The sequence below is a fragment of the Diceros bicornis genome, chromosome 18, assembly GCF_020826845.1.
Source record: "Diceros bicornis minor isolate mBicDic1 chromosome 18, mDicBic1.mat.cur, whole genome shotgun sequence".
In the NCBI taxonomy this organism is placed as follows: domain Eukaryota; kingdom Metazoa; phylum Chordata; class Mammalia; order Perissodactyla; family Rhinocerotidae; genus Diceros; species Diceros bicornis.
This window is the reverse complement of record NC_080757.1, coordinates 23,726,405-23,750,696: the sequence shown is the minus strand read 5'-3', so window position 1 is coordinate 23,750,696 and position 24,292 is coordinate 23,726,405. Positions and strand designations below refer to the sequence as shown.

The following is a 24,292-nucleotide window of genomic DNA, read 5'->3' as shown; positions in this document are numbered from 1 at the left end:
ACAATTTTTTTAAAGCCTCCATCTGGAATTTAAAAGACCATGTTCTGGCTGGCTTGCGCCCTCAAACGAGCATCACAGCATCTCTGATCACTCACAGATGGGTGCACCTGCTCGGCTATTCTGTGGTGTCCGCCTGCCATGTGCTCCCTCTCTCTAAGGGTGTGGAGGTAGGGCCAGCCTGCCCTGATGTCTCGCTTCCCTAACTTGTCCCTACTAGGAATGGGGGGAGGTAGCAAGGCTTGTGCAGAGGGGTCCAGCTCACCTTCTCCTGGATGCTGGTGTTGAGCCTCCTCAGCGTTTCCTGGAAGTTCTGGTTCCGTGGCTCAAGGGTGGCGCAGCGCTGCACATCCTTGAAGGCCTGGTCCAACTTCCCTAGGTGCTCCAGCGCCTGGCACCGCCGATACAGAGCCTTGATGTCCGAGGAGTTGATGTCGATGGCTAGCAAGGGAGACAGGCAGGGCCTCAGGGGGCGAGCTTGCAGACCGCCTTCCTCCCTCCCCAGCCCCCAACTCCAGGGCTTCTTTGTCTTCCTTGGAGATTGTCCACCCGTGTGGACTATCTGGCCCAAGAGTCCCCTCTGTTCAGGAGGCAGTAAGAATCATAGTCGCAAGGTTGGAGGGGAGCTTAAGGGTCATCTCGTCCAACTCCTGATGCTTCGGTCTCTGCTACATGATGATCCTAACGAAGTGCTCATCCAACTGGTGCTCGCATACCTCCAGCAGTGGGGTGCTCCCTCCTTCTCAAGGCAGCCAGACAGCCCTGTTAGAAAGCCCGTCCCTCTTCCTACGTGAAACATATCTCCTTGTAGCTTTGTCCTTTTATCCTCAGTCCAGCCCTGGAACCCCCGAGATGAAATCCAATCCTTCTTCCTTGCGACAGCCTTCTAGGTATTTGAAGGCAGCTCTCTGGCCCACCTGGGAGTTGCCTTCTCTGAGCTAAATATCACCTCTTCCCTCAACTGCTCTTCACAGCACGAGTTTCCAGTCCACTCTCCAGCTTGTTCCCTCCCTTCTGATCTCACTCCAGACTATCTGTTTCTCCTAAAAGAATGACAACCAGCTCGAACCCCAACACAGACCTGCAGCCAAGAGAAGTCTTCCCATTTTGATCATACTCTGAAGCCAACGTTAACTTACGTGTGGTTTTTTTTATGTTTATTTCTCCCTAGCATCCGTGGAACAAGGTAGTGCCTCCCTCTTCCCCTCGGGAAGCCCGGACCCCACAGAGTGGACTGAGCTGATGTGCCTGGTTCTGGGGAGCCCCAGGATGAGCATATCCTAATTTACAACAAAGGGTGGTGTGTCGTTACCATGACAAAAGGATTTCCAGAAGCATCCTCTTAAGAAAAGAAGCCACCCCAATATATTTAACATGTAACCCGATTTGCAAAAATGTGACTTAGGGATGTGGCTCTTCTGGAGCTCTCCTCTCGCATAGGGATGGTAACATCTGAAGCCCCGCCTACAGCTCCTAGGATGGCGTTTACACACTCTGTAATCACTGCCAGTGTAGAGAGCCTCTTAGACAAAACAGGGACTGGAGGGGGAGATGGGGAGGTGTGGGGGGATGGGGGGCAGTGCTCACCTCTCGAGGCATCTGAAGCCGCCTGAACATAGCTCTCCTGAGAAATGGGGAAGGAGAGGGAGACTTGGTTAACAGGGGCCCAATGCAGACACATCCAGAGAGGGTCCTGCAGTGAGGGGAGAGGACTTGCTGGGAGCTGCCGGCTGTCATATGCCCCGGGGAGCACCCCTCGCTGGGCATGGAAAAGTGGACACATTTTGGCATCAGACAAACTCGGGGTTGAATCTGGGCCCTGCTATTGACTACCCAGGAGATCTTGGGCAAGTTATTGATCCCTCTGGGCCTGGAGTTTCTTATCTGCAATATGGGCCTGGCAACACAGCCCTCACAGGGCTGTTATTAGGATGCCACGAAATACACATGAAAAGCCCCCGGCATTATGCCAGTTCCCATTAGGCTGATTCCCCTCCGGAGGAATTTCTGTCTCCCAGAGTTGTGGTCAGGCGGTAGGCCCAGGAAAGCAGCCGGGGGCGCCCTTCTCCAACCCGAGGGGTCCAGATGAGAGGGCTGGGATGATGGACGATGCCCATCAGGACGAGGAGGCTGCCCCCCCACCCCTGCACCCCAGCCCCTGCCCTCGGCCTCCCGCCCCGCCCAGCCTCAGACCGTTTTCAGGCCACAGGCCGCCCGGTTGCGATAGAGCGTGGCCAGCAGGGCCTTGTCCTTGGTCAGCTTCAGGGCCTGGCTGTAGCTCTTCGTCGCGGCCTTGTAGTCCTGGAGCTGGAAATGCCGGTTCCCTTCCTCCTTCAGCTGCACGGCTTCTGCCTCCGCCATCTGTCAGGACAGGAGCAGCTCTGTGTGGCCAGCCCCTCACTCCAGACCCAGAGCTGGGTCCTGGCCTGAGGTCTGGAGCTCCAGGGTCCCCCCGCATCGGGATGGAAGGGAAGGGAAGGGACCCACCCCCAGTACCCTCAGCTCCATTACCCAGCAGGACATTAGAACATTTGCTGGGAGAATAGCAGAGTTGAGAGGGGTCTCAGAGGCCCTGTGCCTCGTTCTCCGTCCCTCCCAGCTGGGCAGGTGAAGCCACCACGCCAAAGGCCTGAGCTCTCCTTACAGGCCTTAGAAGATCTTCTCAGTTCCCCCTCTCCCTCCCCAGTCCAAGGAACACTCCACGCAGGCTCACTTTCTCACGAGGACAGCGCTCTTCGTCTGTCCTCCTGTGGGGCTGCCCCTCTGAGCTCCTGTGTGAACCCCCAGCCAGGCAGCCTCAGCCTGCCCCTCCCAGCCCCCACCCAGGAGACTTTATCACCCCTGTCAGTGGCTCTAGACCATATTTGGCCACAGGGGCAGGTGCCCTGGAGTCTGTCATTGATACTCGGGGCCCTCCCCCTCCCCAGACTGGACAGTCATTACCACGTGGAGGTGCTGACTAACCTCTGCCCCAGCACCCCACTCAGGGGCAGTCTTGGAGGCTCAGGCACTCACACCCAAAATAGTGAGAGAAAGGTTCAGAAGGGACAGGAACCCCCCAGCAGACTCCCCTCCCTAGGCACAGCTATAACACCCCTTCTTCACCTCCATCCCAGATAAACAACCTCCTCTCCTCCTCTCCCTCCCCTCAACCACTGCTATTTTGGGAGCAGAGTGACAGCTGAAGGGCTGACAGACTTAGACACACAGAGCAGCTGCCCAGGTCCGTGACCAACTGGAGACTTCCAGAAATGCCCTGCTGGAGGGAGGAGGGAAGGAAGAGAGGAGGAAAGTTCCTTCCCTTCTTTCACTTCTCCACAACTTTCCTACCCCTCGGCATTCACTTGTTGAAAACGTCCTTCCTTTTCAGAAAGACCAGTGGACTTGCTAAATGTTTAATGTAAGTGGGTTCTGTGTTTCGGTCTTCATGTCTTCTTCTGCTCCTCCCCAGCTGTGTGAAGTGAATATATTCAGCCTACCACTCCCATCAGACTGGGAGCTCCCTGAGGATGGGCTCTGTACATCCCCCACCAGACTGCAATCTTCTCCTAGGGTCCGCCTGGGACTTCCCTGAGACCAGGGACTGCACTCCCTATCTGACTGGGAGCTCTCCTGGGACAAGCTGAGTCTCCCGCATCAGAAGGGGGTCCTCCTGGGACAAGAACTATGTATTCACCACCAGAGAGGGGCTCCCCTGGGGCAGGAATTGTTTCTCCCCATCTGACTAAGGGTTCCTGAGTCAAATGTAAGAGGTTGTCCCTCCTTGGACTGAGAACTCTCCTGCCTTTCAGCGTCTCCAAGCCTGGGCTGTGAGCTCCCTCCCGGAGGGCAAGGACAGCATCTCATGAGTTTGACTTCCCCTGGCAGAGAGCCCGGCAGAGTCAGTGCCCAATGCATGTTTCCTGAATGAATGATGGTGTCTTCATGCTGATGCTTTGCTTCACTTACCACCGTTCTGCCCCCTCCCCCCATATATCTTCCAACTTACCTGTCTGGGGCTGAGAAACACACTGAAGAAAAAGTATAGGTGGGTCACCCACACTAGATTCTGCTCCTAGCTCTATGACCTTAGACACACAGCTATGCGACCTTGGACAAGTTCTACTGCCCTGCTGGACACAAGACCCAGCTCTGATGCAATTTTGTCTGACGCCTATTTGTTGACTGAATAAATAAATTATTGAATGGATGGATGAATTCCTTGCCCTCATAGTGGCCCAAACCTTGAGCCCCTTTGTGGGGCAAGCTCTCTGTAACAATGAGGTAATATGATAAAAGATCCTGCCATTGGCAGAGAACTGCATTTCTGTGACTTTAGGTCCAAGGGATCCTAGGTTTAAATCCTGAATCAGTAATTCATTCCACAAGCATTTCTTAAGCATCTACTATGTGCCAGGAACTGTGAATGACAATGGAAGTACAGAACACTCATGAGGGCAAGGATTTGCATCTCTTTTGTTCACTGACATGTTCTAAGTGCCTATAACAGTGTATGGCACATAGTAGGTGCTCAAAAGTATTTATTGAATGAAAGGATGAAATAATTCCATAGATCTGCGATTTTAAATATGAGGAATACCAGAATGTTTTGAAAACATATAATAGGGAAACATGACGTTGTTTCAGAGAAGGTTTCCCTGAGTAAACAACTAAAGGAGTTAATATATGTAGCGCTTCTAGAACAATGCCAGATAGAGAGTAGGTACTCAATACATTTGCTCTTAAAGAGAGAGGGATGGCCAGAGAGGTAAGTAAGTCTGAATGGACCACTATAAGGAGTTTAATTTTTTTCCTGCACGTAATTGGAGCCATCGTAGGGTTTTAGGTTGGAGAGGCACACCGGATTTTTGGTTTGAAAACATCACCCTGGTTGTAGGTGGGGAATGCACGGGAGCAGGTAAGAGTGGAAATAGAGGCAAGTGAAGAGACTGCTGTAGGGAACCATGGCGACTCAGGCCAGAATGTAGCAGTGGAGAGAAAGAACAGATTCAGGACAGGTTAACCAGGCAGAACTGACAGAGCTTGAGACTGCCTGGATGTGAGGGCGAGGGAGTGGAGAGCTGCTGAGGAAGACCCCAGGTTTCTGGTGAGAGAGCTCGTGTTGGTCGTTGTCTGCTTCAGTTCCTCATCTGTAATACGGGGAGAAAAGGGTTATGGTGAGGATTAAATGAGCTATAGGTGTAAAGCACTTAGAACAACGCCTGACATTGCTGTCATCATCATCATTGTTATCGCTTTACAGTGTTGAAAACTGCAGGCGTTTTTTGCTTTTGTACTCATCAACTATTACGAATTGATTTGATCCATCTAAAAAACAATAATACTTCCTCCCCACAACCCAATTGGCTCTGACTTCCTAAGCCAGCCCCTGCAGCGGCGCTGCAGCCTGGAGCCCAGCCTCTTCGTCTTCTGCCATTTCCTGTCTTTGTGATCTTGGAGAAAATCAATTCACCCCTCAGAGCTTCGATTTCCCCACCTATAAAGTGGGGCAAGAATCCTTGTTCTGAAAAGGATTCTGCAAGGATTCTGTATCCTGTAAGGCACTACGAGGGACTGAAGGCGGCGGCGGCGACCGGTCCAAGGGAGGCTGTGGAGGCGGGTACCGGGAGAGCCACTCCCCACGGAAGGCCGGGCGCGGCATGACACTTCCCCTCCGCAACACCAGAGGGCGATGTCGTGGGCGGCAGCACCGCCCGAGCCCGGGGGCGGCGCTCCGTCCCGCCGGAGTCTTTCTCCTCCACGTGGGGACGCAGGATGGCGACAGAGGTGGTGGTGGGTGTGCGTGAGTGCGGGCAGGGGCGCCGCGGCGGGGCGCTCGGGCTCGGGGTCCCGCAGACCGGCGGGAGGGGGAAGTGGGGGTCCTCCGGTCCCGGCGGGGTGGCTGACGCCCGCCGCGCTGTTGGCGCAGGACGAGGCGGCGGCGCCCGACGTGCAGCGGCTGCTAGTGCAGTTCCAGGATGAGGGCGGGCAGCTGCTGGGCTCCCCGTTCGACGTGCCCGTGGACATCACCCCGGACAAGCTGCAGCTCGTGTGCAACGCGCTGCTGGCCCAGGTGAGCGGCGGGCCCGCAGTGAGTCAGGAGACCGAAGGTTTGGGGATCAGCGGCCCTCGCTACTTACCGACAATGGGCGATACACCCTGGCACGCGTCCGTGGCAGTGCCACCCGCCTCGGGGGAGGGGGCGTCAGAAGATGTAATCAGTATGAGAGCGCTTTACACGCCGACCATCGGGGTCCCCCTGCGGAGAGAGCCCGCGTTTTGAACGCGTTGGGTGCATTGTCAAACTGATTCCTCGCCACAGGCCCTCATTAATATCCCCGTTATACAGTGTGGCCCAGAGGCACTAAATTATTTGCACGATGCCACGCAGTAGATGGTAGCTTTGGAACTGGAACCCAAATGTGTCTCAGACTCAAAACCCATACTCTTCACTCCTAAGCCAGTGTTTTCAAAGTGCTGCTCTCTGATGGGGTGGGAGGTGCTTAAAAATACGGTACCTGGGCCCCAGCCCAGACTTACTATACCAGACTCAGGGGGGTTGAAATAAAGAGTCTGCATTTCCAACCAGCTTTTAGGATGCTTCTTACATATTACACAGCGTGAAGTGGTGGTTTAGAAAACGATGCGTGATGCTATATACTAACCCTAATCCTGGACTTGAGTTTTCTTTTTGAAGAACACTAAAGAACCTGAATTAGTCATTAGCAATTGGACATTGGGCTAATTACTTAGTTGCTCTGAGCCTCATTTTTTTCACCTATCAGTGAGAATATTAATGCTTACCTCCCAGGGTTGATGTAAGATGCAGATAAAGGGGTTTAAAGAGCTATGTAAGCATCCTACAGTTGCCCTTCAGGGATTAAAAAGGTCTCGTTCAGTGGGGAAGGATGGGAGTATCCCAAGCAGGGTGGCTGAAAAGGAAGCCTCACTTCCCCATGGCTCAGTGGGGAGCATCCCTGGTGAGGTGGCCCCTGCCATCCTTTGATGGGAGAGTTGCCCTGTGCCATTGCCCTCCAGGAGGATCCACTGCCACTGGCTTTCTATGTCCATGATGCTGAGATCGTCTCCTCACTGGGGAGGACGCTGGAGTCACAAGCGGTGGAGACGGAGAAGGTCCTTGACATCATCTACCAGCCACAGGCTGTCTTCAGGGTCCGTGCGGTGACCCGCTGCACCAGCTCCTTGGAGGGTCACAGCGAGGCGGTCATTTCCGTGGCCTTCAGCCCCACAGGAAAGTAAGTACAGCTGCAGAATTGTGGAGGGGAGTGTGGGGGTGCAGCCTCTGGCTGTGGTGATGGAGGAACCCACAAGTTAGGATCAATGGGGCCTCAGGCTGCCTACCATAGACTCGAGCTCTCGGCTCAGGTTGCAAGTAAGGGACTTCCCCAGTGGGGCTTGGTCCACAAAGGCTGAGGACACCTGCCTCAGAAGAGCCCTTCCTGGACTTGATCTCAGGACATCTGAGCTGCACGCTGAGCTCTGCTTCTTCCTAGCTGTGTGACCTGGGCACGTCACTTAACCTTTCTGAGTTAATTCTTCATCTGTGAAACTGGGTTTATTTGCTTCTCACAGTCCTATGAGGATAATGAGAAGCTTCAAATCTGGCTATAGCTGTAGCCATTCCTTTTAGGAAGAGGAGAGAAATGGCCTCCTGGGATCTTCTCCTAGATGGCATCAGTGTTATATTTCTCCTTTTCAGGGGAGAAAAAAAGTCCAGTCCCAGATTCTGTTCCCAGAAGACGGCGGCAGAAACGCACATGTGCAGTGTCTTGGGGTGGGCCCCTCCCCTCTCCCCACTGCAGAGGTTAGCCACCCTCTTTTCTTTCCCAGGTACCTGGCCAGTGGCTCCGGAGACACCACTGTGCGCTTCTGGGATCTCAGCACCGAGACACCGCATTTCACATGTCAGGGTCAGTATGTGGTTAGCCATTTAGAGGGTCTTAACGCAATGGTGGGCGGGTTATTCCCTCAGCTGTTTAGTTCCTCAGGAGGCCCAGAGCAGATTCCAGTCTCTTCACATCTGGTGAGTGGTTGCCTGTTGCCGGGTAGAGACTGTACCCTTGAGCCCAGCCAGCCGCTTACAGACAAGCAGAGACTCGACCAGAGTCAGTGTGGGGCTGTGGGAAGGGTCTGGCTGGCTGGTAGCATGGGGAACCTGGCTTAAATCCACCCTCTGCCACAGCGGGTCTCAAACTTGAGGATGCATCTGAGTCACCTGGGGCTTGTTAAAATACAGATTACTAGGTCCCACCCCCAGAGTTGTTGTTTCATTAGGTCTGGGGAAGAGCCTGAGAATTTGCACGTCAAGTCCCCAGGTGATGCTGCTGCTGGCCTGGGGACCACACGCTAGCTGGGTGACCTTGCGTGTGCAGGGCCTGCTTCCTTTCTAAGCTTCAGTGTTCTTATCTGGAAAATGGGAATGACAGTTTTTGTTCTGCTTCATACCTTAGAGCTGTTGTGAGAATTACAAGGGATGACATGTGGAAACACTTTATACCACGTATCACGTAAGGCATTGTTAGAAAGTGGCAGTGTCGTCTGTGCAGCAAGATGCAGAGCAATAGCATTTGGGGTGGATTCTCCCTTTGCCTAGAAAGCCTCATCTCTCCTTTTGTTCGATTGTTCATTTATTCAGCAACTAGTTGAGGAGTTCCTGCAATGTGCCAGGCATTGCTAGGCACTGGGGATGAAGACAGATGTGGCCCCTCCTTTCTCCCTCTTCTGCTTTCTTAGGACACAGACACTGGGTCCTTAGCATATCCTGGTCCCCAGACGGGAAGAAGCTGGCCTCAGGCTGCAAGAATGGCCAGGTAGGTGGTGGTCAGGGTAACTAGGCAGGGACTTGGGGCCTCCCTTCCTGGGAGATGGGTCAGAATCAGGTTCTGGGGTCTTTAGTGGGGAGGGTGGGGTGGGGTGAGGGGCGGGGGACCTTTGGTGGACCACGGACAGGCTGGGGAGGGTTATTCAATGAGCTTCTGACCTTCAGATTCTCCTGTGGGACCCAAGCACAGGGAAGCAGGTGGGCAGGACCCTTGCCGGCCACAGCAAGTGGATCACAGGCCTGAGCTGGGAGCCCCTCCATGCGTAAGTGACAGTGACAGAGCTGGGGCAAATGAGGAGCCAGAGGTTCAAAGCTGTCCCCCTCCCCTGCTTGATGCGAGGAGTTTTACCTGAGGGCGAGGTGGGCAGTCTGGCTGACAGTGACAGCGTAGCAGGCAGTGGGGAAGGTCTTCTGTGCCTGCGTTGCTGCTACGGGGCGGGCTGCTCATCACGGGGCCTGAGAGCCGCCTTGTGTGCAGCCAGACCTTGGGGTCGGGAAGCTGTCAGGACGTTATCCATGACTTTATGCTGGGAATGGGGAGGTGCGCTGGCAAGACAGGCATCGCCAGGTCAGAAGTGAGGTCACGTCTCCCTCCCCAGGAACCCGGAGTGCCGCTACGTGGCCAGCAGCTCCAAGGACGGCAGCGTGCGGGTCTGGGACACAACTGCGGGCCGCTGTGAGCGCATCCTCACCGGGCACACGCAGTCAGTCACCTGTCTCCGGTGGGGAGGGGACGGGCTTCTCTACTCTGCCTCCCAGGACCGTACCATCAAAGTCTGGAGGGCTCACGATGTAAGAGCTGAGAGGATTCAGAAACCAGCCTGGGGAGTTCTCAGGCCAGGGGATATGGGCGCTGGAAGGAGTGTTGACCACTGTTTTCCAAGTGTGTTCTGGGAGCCAGGTTGGGAGGCGCTTCAGGAACAGGGGTGCTGTGGTCGGTGCTGCACTCTAGTGGAGGTTCCAGCGTCCATTAGTGTGGTCAGGCTCTAGAAATTCCCCCTGTAGGAAGTTTATTTAGCTTTATCGAACCTGCCGTATTCCAAACTTACTTGACTGGAGCCCTCGTGTTCTGACATATTTAACTTCCCTTCCATGACACTTATTTTCAGAAACATTGATTTGGGCTGGTGCCCTCATTTTAGACATGAGGAGAGACTTGAGCCCAGTGGGGTGATTTGATTAAGTTCACAGTCAATGAGGGTATTAATTCTGAGTCCCATGCCACCCATCTTCTGGAGCTAATCTAGGGGTGCAGGTTCTTAGGGGTGGAGAGTGGTGTGTGTGTCTGACCTGTCTCCCTCTGCCCTAGGGCGTGCTGTGCCGGACTCTGCAAGGCCACGGCCACTGGGTGAACACCATGGCACTCAGCACTGACTACGCCCTGCGCACAGGGGCCTTTGAGCCAGCGGAGGCCTCGGTTAACGCCCAAGACGTCCAGGGGTCCTGTGAGTGAGCGAGAGAAGGAGGGGAAAGGGCTGCTTGGGAAGGATCCAGTTCTCTAGCTTAATGTGTGAGAGTCAGACCTAGGCTGGGGGTGTTTGATGTTTGTGTTGGATTTTCTAACCAGCCTTGTTCCTCGTCTCCCTCTCTCCCCTCTGGCACCTGGACACAGTGCAGGAGTTGAAGGAGAGGGCTCTGAGCAGATACAACCTCGTGCGGGTGAGTATGTGCCAGCCGCCAGCATCCCCAGCTCTGTACTCTCCCCCTCCTGGTCCCTAAAACTCCACACTCAGGCCGCTCTCCCTTCTAGCCCCAGCACAGCACGTACCTCCAGAAAGTTGTTCTTCATAATCCTAGCCTACAATCCTAAGATCTTAATGCGTGCACTCGAGATCATTTTATTTCATTTTGTTTGTTTATTTGCTTATCTATTTATTGCATTCCCAAGATACCTCTCTTCATTTTATTTAGTTTGCTTAAGTAACACGTTTACGTGGCCTGAAGTTCAAATAATACGAAAAGGTAGATAGTGAAAAGTCTCCCATCTCTGTTGCACATCCATCCATTCCTTTCAGAAGCATCCAGTACTACCAGTATCTTCTGTCTGCGTCCAGAGACTTTATATATACACATACATGTATATACATACACTATATACAACACACATACACACATGTATACAAACTCACATGCAAAATCTTTCCCCCTTTTAACACACCATTCTGTACCTTGCTTTTTCATGTGATTATGTATCTCAGAAATCCTCCCGTGTGCATAAAGTTTCCTTTTGGAGGAAGTAACCCATGTGAGTTAGTGGCTGACCCAGGCCTCATTTCTCCTGGTCCCAGCCTCCGTGCTGGTGTTGTAATCAGTGGTATGTGTTTGCTGCCGAGCACGGGCTCTCCTGAGACCATGTCCAACATGGTGTGCTTCCTGCCTCCCCTAGGGCCAGGGCCCAGAGAGGCTGGTGTCTGGCTCAGACGACTTCACCTTATTCCTGTGGTCCCCAGCAGAGGACAAGAAGCCCCTCGCCCGGATGACGGGACACCAGGCCCTCATCAACCAGGTGCTCTTCTCCCCTGACTCCCGCATCATCGCCAGCGCCTCCTTTGACAAGTCCGTCAAGCTGTGGGATGGCAGGACGGGCAAGTGAGTGGGGGCGTGGGAGAGTGAGGAGGGGCACTGTTCCTCGGAAGGAGCTTGGCTTTGCCACTTAACCAGCTGTGTGGCCTTGGCAAGTGTTTGGATTTTCTGAGCCTCTGTTTCCTCTTCTGTAATGTGCAGACACCTTCCCTCTCAGCTTTATGACAAGAACTAAAGGAAATTTATATTTAGGGCCACCACTAAGTGAGCCCTGAAACGGCTACTTCATTTCACATCTAAGGAGAGAAACGATCTTAAAGCTGGCCGAGGGCCAGGGATGCGGCAGAAGTGTAGGTTTGTGGGACAGTCGTTATCTGGCCCTCCTCCAAGTATGGTCCACAGACCAGAGGCATCACCTGGTAGTTTGATAGAAATTCGTAATCTGCATTTTAATAAGGTCACCAGGTGATTTCTGCTCGCCACTGAAGTCTGAAGCACAGGTGTAACGAGGCACAGTGCCCTTGGCGTAATTAGGTTGGAGAAGAGGCAAAGGCCTGGGCAAGACGAGAAGAAGAGCAAGGGAAGCCCTTGTGGGGCGGAAGGGCACCTGTGTGTCAGTCACAATGTATTTTCACACAGCAACCTTTTGAAATAGGCCATTCAGTTCCATTTTAAAATAAGGAAACTGATGGGCCGGCCCTGTGGCTTGGTGGTTAAGTGCGCGCGCTGCGATGCTGGTGGCCCGGGTTCGGATCCCGGGTGCGCATCGAGGCACCACTTCTCCGTCCATCCTGAGGCTGAGTCCCACATACAGCAACTAGAAGGATGTGCAGCTATGACATACAACTATCTACTGGGGCTTTGGGGGAAAAAAATAAAATAAATAAAATCTTTAAAAAAATAAAAAAAATAAAATAAGGAAACTGAGTCTCAGAGAGACCTAATGACGTGTCCCAGTAGACACAGCTGGTGTGTATCGACCTGAAGTTCTGGGTGGGCCTGGCCCACTATTATTCCATGCCACCTGTCAGCAAGTGACTGTGTGTAGGGGGATGTCAGGCAGATGGGCTAAGCAGATGGCTGCATTGGATTCTAAGGCATGCAGAGTTGTGCAGGTATGGAGGCCTGGCGAGAGGCACCCTAGAAGCAACCCATTTGGAGAAGTTTTACAAAATCGTAATGACCGGTAATGATAAATTGGTCTGGGGTGGGGGGCCAGCAGTGAGGTTTTGTAAAAGTTCCCAGGTAATTCTAACAGGCAGCCAAGGTTGAGAACTACTGCTGTGGGCAGAGGACCCCTCAGTTGTGTTGAAGATCTAATATCCATCGTCATCTTCCCCTGGCCCAGGTACCTGGGTTCCCTGCGTGGCCACGTGGCTGCCGTGTACCAGATTGCGTGGTCAGCCGACAGCCGGCTCCTGGTCAGCGGCAGCAGTGACAGCACACTGAAGGTGTGGGATGTGAAGGCCCAGAAGCTGGCCACAGACCTGCCAGGCCACGCGGATGAGGTGCGGCAGACCCTTGCTTGTGTCGGGGGTGGAATTGAAGCCTGGCCCTCCTCCCCCCACCCTCCTCACTGCCCCACTTCTGCTCCTCCTCGGTTTAGGTATATGCTGTCGACTGGAGTCCCGATGGCCAGAGAGTGGCAAGTGGTGGGAAGGACAAATGCCTCCGGATGTGAGTTTGGGGGAGGTGGTGGCTGATGTGTTTGGCTCTCCTTCCCTTGAGTTGGTTGCTCTTTGCAACTTTCCTTTCTGGCGTAGAATTCTGAGGGCTCTCTGGGTGCCCGGAGGGTCCTGAGACGGTGTGCGGAGCCAGGTTCTCAGTGGGCAAGTGGGAGGGCTCTGGGAATTGCAGGGATCATGGGAGACCCTGAGGGTTCTCAGGCCGCTCTGCACAGGCGAGTCCAGGGTCCCTCCAGCGTGAGGCGGTAGTTCTTTGTTAGAGCGCTGGACTTTGGAGTCCTAAGACCTAGTTCAAATCCTGGTGCAATCTTGGAGAGTTTAGTTAATCCGTCTCTTAGGAGTTATCAAACCTCCGTAGACAGGAGGTTCAAAGGTAGGAGGTGAACACACCTCAGAACCTGAAGCATTGTGTGCTTGTAAAGGATTGTTGCTATTTGTCATTAGAAGACCATGGTGGACACTCAAGGGGCCAGGCCCCGGGATGAGTTGCTGGCCGAGGCAGGCGGTGGGTGCCTAGCCTGAGTTTGCGTGGCTAGAGCAGAGACAGTAGTCAGACTCTTGATGACTCTCCCTGGTAGTGGGCTCCTGGGATTATATGGCAGCCTCCCTTTCCTATGGTGGGATCTCCATCCTGTTCCCTTTCCTTCTCCACAGATGGAGGAGATGAGAAATCCCACAGTTCTCTCTGACCCCCGCCTGGACTCAGCCTGTGCCAGCTGCCTGCCCTGACAGAGACCAGAGGCCAGGGTGGTGACCCTGAGAACGAGCGTGGCCTGATGTCCTTGGACAGACCCCAGTGGGGTCCCTCCCCAGAGCAGGAGGTCGAAGGTCACAGGAGGTCATCATGGAGCCCAGCCCATGGCCATCACTCTGTACCTTGCTGGTGCCAACCATGGTGGCAGGAGGCTGGACAATGACTGGACCCCTGCTGCTATCCCGCCTCCTTTTCCAGTGTCAGCTCTATTCAGGTTCAGACTCCAGATTCTATGACCAAATAAATAACTTATATTTTGTGTGTTTGGGTTATAATTCCCTGTCCTAGAATCCGAGGGCTCAACCAGGGACCATGCTAAGAAGTCACTTTGTCTAGCCCCATCCCTCTGCACTGGACTTCGCCAAAAGCATACTGACCGGGAAGTTGCCTTTGCTCTCTTCCCCTGTGCTTGTGAGGGAGCGGCCCGTTGAGGCTAGGGAGGCTGGCTGAAGCCTCTCTGGTAGTGGCCAGAGGATAATCTAAGGCAGTGTGTCCAGTATGACAGGCACTAGCCATAGGTGGCTATTCCTATTGACTAGATTCCCTAGAGGGAGAAATGCCATCCTCAGTCTCACTGGCTCGGTGGGGCTCCTTACTGTGTTGGACAGCACAGACAGGACGCTTTCATCACCACCGGGAGTTCCGCTGGCCAGTGCTGCTCTGAGGGGTGCTTCCTTGGCCTCTCCCAACAGCACGCTTCTGGAGGCTCTGCCATGTACCGAGCACTGTGCTGGGCTCTCGGGGTAGGGGGGAGGCCATGGCTGTCCCCGGAGACTCTCTCTGACAGGGCGTGTAGGGATACGGTAAGAGCTCCAGCAGAAGCAGCTGTGGTCTCATATGGGAGGATAGTTCTGTGCCCCAGGAGGACGTCCTCACACCCTTGGCCAGGATCTTGCCTTCCATGCATCCTGCCTCGCTTTCCCCTGTTCTTTATTTTTCCCCCCTAAAGCCCCAGTAGATAGTTGTATGTCATAGTTGCACATCCTTCTAGCTGCTGTATGTGGGACGTGGCCTCAGCATGGCCAGATAAGCAGTGTGTCGGTGCGCGCCCAGGATCTGAACCTGGGCCGCCAGTAGCGGAGCGCATGCACTTAACCGCTAAGCCACAGGGCCGGCCCTTCCCTGTTCTGATGCTCACGCGGGTCTGCTCATGTGGAATTCCAAGCCACCCTTGTATGGACTGCTCAGGGCCACAGCATTTCTAAGCTCTTATTCCTTCTCATCCTCCCCCACCCCCATCCGTGCTTGTGTGATTTTGCATATGGTTGGCTGTGGTCCTTGGCTTCCGCCCTGGCCCTGCCGTCTCTGCAATGAGGCGGCATGGAGCAAAGGGAGGCACCAGTTGCTGAGCCTGCTCTGTGCAGGCACTCCTGCTGTGCTCTCACAGGACCCTCACACCACCCCTGCAGCCATGTCTGCAAGAGTCTCACATCCCCGTATTTGTGATGAGCAAACAGCCCAGGAAGCTTAAATAGTTGCCCGTGCCCTCACATCCAGGGAGAGCCAGGATTACATCAGACCCTGCCCCAAAGTTTGTGCACTTGACACCATGTCCCTCTGGAGCTCAAGTCTGATGCTGACAGTCTACGGGTTGCCACCACCTCTGTGCAACATTGCTGTTTTTCCTGGTGTGAGGGTATTTTAGTCTTTGAGCACCAGCTCTTCCTCGCATGGGGAAAGGGGTGATGCTGGCAGAGCCAGGCAGTAGGTGTGGTAGCATGCCATTACCCCACCACCCTTGTTTTCTATCTTCCACCCACCTGGACTCTTGGTCCTGGCAGAAGCTAGGAAGGTGGATGCCAGTGGCCCAGCTGAGGCTGTCTGCAGCATGAAGCAGACTGTAGGGGCACTGGATGACTTGCAGTACTTTAATGAAGAACCTGGACCCAGCCCAGATCTGGGGAAGGGGGCCTAGTAGCTGTGGGCAGTGGCTGCCCTGGCCTGCAGTGTCTCCACGTGAACGGAGCTCTGTCTAGCCTTGGCCCCAGCCCAGGTATGGCGTTCCGGTATCACTGCCACCAGGCCCTGGGCCGGCGGGGTCGTCAGTGTTTCCGTGGCACGGTGCTGGTGGTCCATTTAATGCTTCTAGTTCCTGAGGGCCTTGGACCAAAGCTGAAGGTAGGAGAGGGGCTTCCTGGAGCCTTCCCCCTTTGTAGGGAAACAGGCATTGCAGATCTTCTTGCCTCTGCATGTCCTCCAGCCTGATGAACACGGTTTTCCGCTGGGGTTCCTTGCGTAGCACGGTGATCTGGATGGGGTTGTGATCGGGGAAGATGTTCAAGTCAGTGGCCACGGTTGCAAACTGAAATAAAACGAGAAAACCCCTCAGACTTCCTCCCCAGACCTGAGCTCTGTCTCTGCAGCCCCCTCTTCTGTTTGCTAAATGGGATCTTAGCTAGCCTTGCCAACCTTTTCATTGAGTCCGGAAACAGGTATAGAGAGGCATGATTCCAACCTCTGCCTCCCTAGTGGTGATGTTTCCAACCACAGGGCTGTCTGTGCTCGGGCCTCTCCTCCCTGGGCCCCTGCCTACCCCCAGGCTGCTCCCTTTCCTCTGTTTCCCTCAATGCCCTTGACTCCCCAGCCCTCTCACAATCATTAGTAGTAAGTTGAAGAATCCAAAAACCAATGACTTTGGAAGATGAACATTCTAGAGATGCTGAGGAATATGTTAGTTTGCATTCCCAGTGGGGCCCAGAGCGGCTTAATCCTTAAACCTCCCAGAAGAGAACAGCCTGGAATTGGGACTTATTTGCCCAGGCAGAAGGAAAGCAAGCAGAGAGATGAGTCAGAGGGGAATAGAGCTGTTCCCAACCCCCAAAGTCCCTGGTTTAGACTTCCCTCCCTGCCCGTGGGCCCCTCTTCTCCCGGGGCTCACTTTGTAGGGCTTGCACCACTTCCCCACCCCAGCTGTGTTAGCCGCGCGGGCGGTGAGGCAGTAACTTGTGTTAGGCTTCAGCTCCATCAGCTTGACGGTGATGCCCAAGATCTTGTTGAAGATCCATGGGCGATTCTTTGCCTTGGGCGGCTCATTGTCATTTTTCTTTGCCACCTCCTGCAACAGGACCTGGTAGAAACTGACTTGCTGCTTGCCCAAGGCATAGGTCCAGGAAATCTGGGGGAAGAGAGCCCCCGAGGCTTCCTCAGACCTGGCCCGACCCGTCCTCCTCACCTGCACCCCACGTGGGTCAGAATGCCCCACTCCCATCCCCTGCCCCTGCTGGAGCTGAGGCAGGTCTGGTGGAAGAGAATCACCCACCTGCAATGTATGCTACTCTCCCTGGGCAGCCCCACTCACCTCAGAGTGTGCCCTCATTCTCTATTTCTTCTGGGCTGTCTGTGTCAGTTGGGAGGGACCTTAGAGATCACCTTGTCCACCTTGGTCATTGCAGATGGGGTTACAGGTTCAGAGAGGGCAAGTGGCTGGCCCATGGTCACACAGTTAAGTGACAGAGGCAAGGTTCAAGCCAATAGCTCCAGAGCCCATAAAACTTGTCCTACAACAGTGGTTGCCAAGCCTGGCTAAGGATCTTGGGGAGTTTTTATACCACTGCAGATTCCTGGCCCTGCTGTATCCTATCTGGTCTCCCATTTCCATTTTCCCCTCCATCTGGGCCAGTGGTTCTCAAACTTTGGTGTGCATCAGAATCCCCTGGAAAACTTGTTAAAACACAGATTGCTGGCCCGCACTCCCACAGTTTCTGATTCAGTGGGCCCAAGTTGGGGGGGTCGGGGGGGGGGGCGAGAATTTAAATTGCTAACAAGCTGCCATATGATGCTGATGCTGCTAGTGGTCTGGGAACCACACTTTGAGAAACCCTGCTCTCCACTGCCATCCAACAATGGGGCTTCCAGATTTATCTTCCTAAAATACAGGTCAAATTGCATCCATCGCCTGATACAAAGCTTGGTAAAAAGCTGTTCCCTATTGTTTACAGAAAAATCTATAAAGTAACCTCACATTGGAGGACCTTGGGAAAATGACCCCAGACTGACTTTCCCCTCTGTCCCTCTTTCTGCACTCTAGGACAGTGCTACTCAACATGTGGTCTGTGGGCCATCAGCGCCTCCTGGGAATTTGTTAGCAGTGCAAATTCTCAGGCCCCACCCCAGACCTACTGAATCAGAACCTCCAGTGGGGGAGGCCTAGGAATCTCATTTGTAACAAGATGATCAGATCTACAGGTGCCTGAAAGTAGGAGAAGCCCTGGATTAGGACATGGGTGTTTCTACCCACATGTCCCCACCTTTGCAGGGGTGGGGGGAGTCTTTGCTAGTGTCAGCCTCTCCATAGAATGCCTTTCCCCATCTCTAGGTGTTTAGATCCTACCTCTGCGTCCCAGCCCAAAAGTTACCAAAAGCCACCAAGCTTATTCCTGCACCTGGAAGTAATGTTTCTTTCCCTCTGGATTCTTGGTGGCACTTGATCTGAACTCTTCCTAGAGCACTGAGCCCTTGCTAGCTTGCACTGGAGTTCTTTACAGCCATGCCATCTCTCCTAACCCAAGAACTTGAGGTCAGGATGCAGGTGGTAGGTATCTTCACATTCCCCATGGAGCTCAGCCCAGTGCCTGGCACACAGTAAGCCTTAGTCAAATGCACGAGGAGGGAAACGCACCACAGCGGTGGAATCGCTGACCGTGTGTTCACAGATGAAGGGCGCCTCAGGCACATCCACCATCACAGAGGACTCCGAGGATGTCGAGGAGGTGTCTATATCCAGCTCAGGGTTGTCAAGGTCCAGAATGCCCCCAGGGGCTATCTGGGACTTAGATTGGTGGGGGCAGAGGGCCAGGTCCCCCTTTTCTGTATTCTTGGCCATCGAGGAGAAGCTGAGTTTGTTCAGCTCGCCCTCCAGCATCCCCGCAAAGAAGCTGCTGTTGGGCTGGGTCACAACCAGTTTGATGGGATTCAACAAGGTGGATGAGACGGGGGAGACGCTGGTGTCATCGGAGCTGCATTCAGAATCTTCCAGTGGTATCAGTTTCCTGGGGTGGGGGGGAGACAGATGAGCCAGGTGAAGAAGGCCACCCCAGCCCATCAGGCTGGAAGTTCCTGCAGGGCAGGCCTCGGGCCTGACTTACCAGCACCCCAGCTGCTTCTGAACAGCTCAGAACATCCTTATTGCTCTGCAGCAGTGTATCAAACCCATCAGGGCACTTATAAATGAAAAACACACATTCCTGGTCCCTGGTCCCCAGTTGGGATGGGACTGGGAAGCTGCTAAAGTATCTTTGATAAGATCCTCAGATGATTCTGATGCAGGTGTTCTGAGGACCACGATTTGAGAAACACTGGGAAAACTTTGTCCTCCCTCCAAAGTGGGGTGCAAATACCCCAGGGAATGACCAAAGTGATCTACTGCAGTATGGGAAAATATCTAAAAGTACTTAAAAGAAAAATAACTAAGCTTTACTAATATTTATTTACTATTGTTTAATATTTAATGTAATTACTAATTAATTTACTTAGATCTTATAACATTTAACAGTATTAATACATAGCATGTAAAATTAAAAGTATACAGATAAATATACATATATTGGGTGAATGCTCAAAAACATTTTTTCGATTCTAATTTTGTTAAATTATGAAATATTTTAGACATACAGAAAGACATCAAGAATAATATATTAGGGGGCCAGCCCCGTGGCGTAGCAGTTAAGTGCATGCGCCCCGCTGCTGGCGGCCTGGGTTCGGATCCCAGGCGCACACTGATGCACTGCTTGTCAGGCCATGCTGTGGCAGCATACCATATAAAGTGGAGGAAGATGGGCATGGATGTTAGCCCAGGGCCAATCTTCCTCAGCAAAAAGAGGAGGATTGGCATGGATGTTAGCTCAGGGCTGATCTTCCTCACCAAAAATAATAATAATAATATATTAATGGAGATGTAATGTACAGCATGGTGACCATAGTTAATAATACTGTATTGTATTTTGAAAGTTGCTAAGAGAGTAGATCTTAAAAGTTCTCATCACAAGAAAAAAATTTGTAACTGTGTGGTGATGGATGTTAACTAAACTTATTGGGGTAATCATTTCGCAATATATACATATATTAAATCGTTATGTTGTACACCTTAAACTAATATAATGTTATATGTCAATTATATCTCAATAAAACTGGAAAAAATAAAATGAACATATGATAAAGTGAGGAAATAAAAGAATAATGTATTAAGTTTCCACTTAGCCACCATCCAGCTTCAGAACGAAAGCTTCATCAGTATAGGGAGAGCCCCTGGATAGTTCCTTCCCTCACCTGGCTCCTTAACCAGTGAATTTTCAATTTTATGTTTATTATTCCCTGTGTGTGTTTTTTTTGTGGGTGAGGAAGATCAGCCCTCTGCTAACATCTGCCAGTCCTCCTCTTTTTTTTGCTGAAGAAGACATGGCCCTCACATCCATGCCCATCTTCCTCTACTTTATATGGGACGCCGCCACAGCATGGCTTGCCAAGCTGTGCATCGGTGCACGCCCGGGATCTGAACCAGTGAACCCCGGGCCGCCACAGCAGAGCGCGTGCACTTAACCGCTTGCGCCACCAGGCCAGCCCCTCTGTGTGTCTTTATAGGTTTGTCACATATGTATGTTAGCCCTAAGCAAAATCTGTTCTTCTGCATATTTTTACACTTTACATAAATAAATGGTATCATTCACTACATATCTATCGGCAGCTTGCTTTCTCACTCAACACCGTGTTTTTTTAGATTCATCTGTATTGATATACGTAGCTCTGGTTCAGTCATTTTAACTGTTGTATGGTTTTCCATTACGTGGATATTTGTTATTGGTATTGTTAGAAATATTGTTAGCAACAAAGAATTGTTACCAATTCTTTGCTATTACAAAGAAAAACCTTGTACATGTTTCCCCACTATTTAAAAACTTTTTTACTGATGAAGTGCAGAATCCAGAGGTTTGGCTTTCCAATCTTTTTTGACCTTGACCCAAAGTAAGGAATACATATTACTTAGCAACCTAGTACAGATAGTCCCTGACTTGATGATGATTCAACTTTACAATGGTGTGAAAGCAATATGCATTCAGTAGAAACTGTACTTCAAATTTTGAATTTTGATCTTTTACCCGGCTAGTGATACGCAGTAGGATCCTTTCTCGTGATGCTGGGCAGCGGCAATGACCAGAGCTCCCAGTCAGCCACACGATCACAAGGGTAAATACGGGATGCGCTTACATCCATTCTGTACCCAGACAACCATTCTGTTCCTCACTTTCAGTACAGTATTCAACAAATTACAGGACATATTCAACACTTTATTATAAAATAGGCTTTGTGTTAGATGGTTTTGCCCAACTGTGGGCTAATGCAAGTGTTCTGAGCACATTTAAGGTAGGCGAGGCTAAGCTATGATGTTCACTGGTTAGGTGTATTAAATGCATTTTCGACTTAGGATATTTTCAACTTACGATGGGTTTATTGGGATGTAACCCCACTGTAAGTTGAGGAAGATCCATATACTCATACATAACATGAAACTACAATATGTTTCACAAACCAGTACTTACTCTGTGTGATGTGCTCTGGAATTTTCGTTCTATTTTATCTCATTTTTATAATACTGGTCTCCACCAACTAGAATGATGAGTTCCTGACCCATTAATGGGTCACAACCCATAGTCTGAAGAGCAGTGATCTAGAGAGAGCAGTCACAGGGCCTTTGGGGGCCAAGCCCCCTGACCAAAGTCACACGGCGAGTTGATGGCAGAGCTGGAATCAGAACCCAGATCTCCTGGGCTCCACGCCGTCTCCATGTTATGCAGCCTCCATCTGCCCCCAGTGCTTTCTGGATCCTCTCCTCTGCTTCCTCCCCCATCTCCCCCGGCTGCTCTGGCCAGGTCCAGCACCCGATACACACCCCTGGATCCCTTTTTCCAGGCCAGCCTCTGGCTTCATCATTGATTGATGGGCCAAATTTTTCTTCTCTGAACTCCAGCCCCATCGACCTTTTCCTAAGAAATCCCGCTCAACCCAAACCTCCTGTGCTAGCCCTTGGTGGACATTTGCAATAGATGATTCCCCCACCAAGGTCCTTTGTAGGCGGAAGAGCTTGTGTATTGACGTCATCTATACTTCAGACTGTCCTAATGAATCTCTATGTTAGATTTACTTATTCACAACACCACTGCTGAAGTGGGCATGAGAGGCAGCTAGGCATGGGGCCATATGCTGGACAAAAGCACTTTCTGACCTTCACAACACCCTGCTGGATAAGTGTGAGCTCCATTTTGCAAATGAGGGACTGAGGGTCCCTGATCTTAATTAACTTGTCTATGGCCATCTACCTAAGTGATAGAACCTGGATTTGAACTTGGACTCCTAGCCTGAGACTCCCACCATACCATGAGGTTTCCTACAAGCACCTGTCACTTCACCCATACCTGCTCACTTACAGGTCCCTTAGGAAATGGACACCGTATCCCTTTCATATAATCAGGACCGGCTACATAGTTCGTGGGGCCCCTTCTTCAAAAATTATTAAGAATTTCAAGACAGTGACAGCAGAGCCTTAAACTAAGCACAGGGCCCTTCTAAGTGTGGGGCTGTGTGGGAAACACACACCCATGAAACCGCCCTGCAGATCCCACATCAACCCACACCACCACCCCTTCACTGGCTAACTCCCTCCCTTCCAGGGAGATTCAGCTCATATATCACCTCCTCCAAGAAGCCTCCCTTAACTGCACTCCTCCCCAACTTATACTAAGCCCCCTCTGGTTCCTCAAGGTGTCCCGACATAGCACAGACCATGCCATATTATTCTGGATTCTTGCCTGACACCCTTCCAACACACACACACACACACACACACACACACACACACACACACACACCAGGCTGGGAGCTCCTTGAAGGCAGGTACTGTGCTTTCCAGCTCTGGATTCCCAGAACCTAACACTGGCCCAGACACCTTGCAGGGCCTCAAAAAGTTTTGTGGAATGAGGTAAAGGGAACCCAGAATCCCTGAAGAGGAACAGTAAACCTCAGTCTGAAGGCAGGCAGGCTACTGGGGGGACATAATCAGGCAGGCAAAGGCACCAAAAGGAAGGATTGAGGGAGAGGAGCCATGGGGGAGTGGAATGGGGCAGGGGTGTCTATGTGGGGGTGGTGAGGACTGTAGCTAGACAAAGCAGGATGAGGAGGACTATCAACAAATCTCTGACTAATCCTGGAAGGCTTCCTGGAGCAGGAGGCCAACATGCCTCCAAGAACTGATTTGGGGTCAGGAACCCATATGCTGCACACATGCTCTTGCCTGGGAATCCAGGGACAGGGTTGTGACAGGTCAAGGAAGTACTGCCTCTTCAAGCCCCTCTCCCCAACCCCCCAGCTCTGGACTCAGAAAGGAGGAAAGAGCCCGATTTGTGTCTTACGGTAGATTGATGGTATCTTCCTCCAAGAAGTTAACCAAACTGCCTGTCGAGGAAAGCTGGAGTCCTTTGGTAGTGATGGTCCTGTTCATCGACTTGGGGTTTGGAAAGGGCTTCGACATTTGATTGAGCACATTCAAAACGTTGAGAGTTTCCTTCTTCATCGTGGCCTCTTCCCCATCTCCGACTTTGTAGTGCGCCTCTGATGCCATCTGATTTGTTTGGGACCACAGCTGTCACCATGTGGGACAACCAAGCTGACAGGAAGCAGAGAGAAACTGGGGGCAGCGGACCTACCCTAAGTTTGGGTGTGATGGGCGTGCAATGAGCTGACTTCATAATCATTGCAGAGTGTAACAATGGGGGACCAGCCTCCTCCGTGATCTGAGGCTGTTGCTGTCCAGGGCCAGTGTCAGGGCTGGGGTAGAGGGTACAGCCAAGGAACAGATTACCTCACCCCTTGGGCCCCTTCCAGGCCTAACTGTGGTTATGACACCAGAAGATCTTTCCCTGAAGATCTTTCCTTCCTTTCCTGAAGATCTCAAAATGCTTACCACCTTTTTCCTTCAGAGTTGCCCTGGGAAGGAGGAAAAGGATGGTGAGAGAAAGGCAGCCGGGCATGGAGTGAGGCAGCTGGAGCCCTGGGATGGCAGTACTGGAACGGGTGGGAGAATTCTTTACAGAATGCTGAGGCTCAATCTGCAGAAATCTTAGGCAGCAAACCCCCACTCCATCCAGTCATCCAGGCACAGGGAAAGCCTAGATGGTCCATAGCTCACACCTACCCAGGTTTTACTGCTAGAATTCTAAATGCGCCACGCCCAAGTGTCTGCCTGTGTTGAGTGACTATGGTGGGTGCTGCAGAGGGATATAAAGATGGGCCACACATTACTTCTGTTCTCAAGGAAACCACTTTACAGTAGGAAAACATACACACCTTAGGGGGTGGGGAGAGGCTGTTAAGAAAGCACTGGCTTTGCACTTAGATGTGGATTTGTCCACTCTAAGTCCTGCTGTGCACTTACAGGCTGTGTAACCTTTGGCAAGTGACTTCACCTCACTGCACCTCAGTCTCCTCATCTGTGAAACAGGGATACAAGTAGCACCTACCTCATTG

General features: G+C 52.2%; 3 protein-coding genes across 3 annotated transcripts in view; 1 reads left to right on the top strand and 2 right to left on the bottom strand.

Annotated features, from left to right (window-relative positions):
* Window positions 1-2,358, bottom strand: part of UNC45B (unc-45 myosin chaperone B) — a 30,030-nt gene extending 27,672 nt beyond the window's left edge. The window contains exons 1-3 of the mRNA XM_058559326.1: window positions 2,191-2,358; window positions 1,585-1,621; window positions 263-438 (exon numbers count right to left, since the gene is read on the bottom strand). Coding sequence (XP_058415309.1) covers window positions 263-438; window positions 1,585-1,621; window positions 2,191-2,358 — 381 coding nt within the window. The remainder of the gene's footprint in view (window positions 1-262; window positions 439-1,584; window positions 1,622-2,190) is intronic.
* Window positions 2,359-5,732: 3,374 nt separating this feature from the next.
* On the top strand, window positions 5,733-14,041 carry NLE1 (notchless homolog 1). The gene is made up of 13 exons (XM_058560391.1): window positions 5,733-5,769; window positions 5,906-6,049; window positions 7,015-7,232; window positions 7,828-7,907; window positions 8,731-8,807; window positions 8,984-9,081; window positions 9,418-9,610; window positions 10,128-10,263; window positions 10,431-10,477; window positions 11,205-11,407; window positions 12,690-12,849; window positions 12,948-13,018; window positions 13,681-14,041. The coding sequence occupies exons 1-13, from the start codon at window positions 5,752-5,754 to the stop codon at window positions 13,691-13,693; spliced, it is 1,458 nt and encodes a 485-aa protein (XP_058416374.1). The 5' UTR covers window positions 5,733-5,751; the 3' UTR covers window positions 13,694-14,041.
* Window positions 14,042-15,590: 1,549 nt separating this feature from the next.
* Window positions 15,591-23,637, bottom strand: FNDC8 (fibronectin type III domain containing 8). Its single transcript, XM_058560392.1, has 4 exons — window positions 23,179-23,637; window positions 18,399-18,768; window positions 16,659-16,895; window positions 15,591-16,082 (listed from the first exon to the last, which is right to left on the bottom strand). Exons 1-4 carry the CDS (start codon window positions 23,385-23,387, stop codon window positions 15,753-15,755), a joined length of 1,146 nt encoding a protein of 381 aa, XP_058416375.1. The 5' UTR covers window positions 23,388-23,637; the 3' UTR covers window positions 15,591-15,752.
* Window positions 23,638-24,292: the final 655 nt, after the last annotated feature.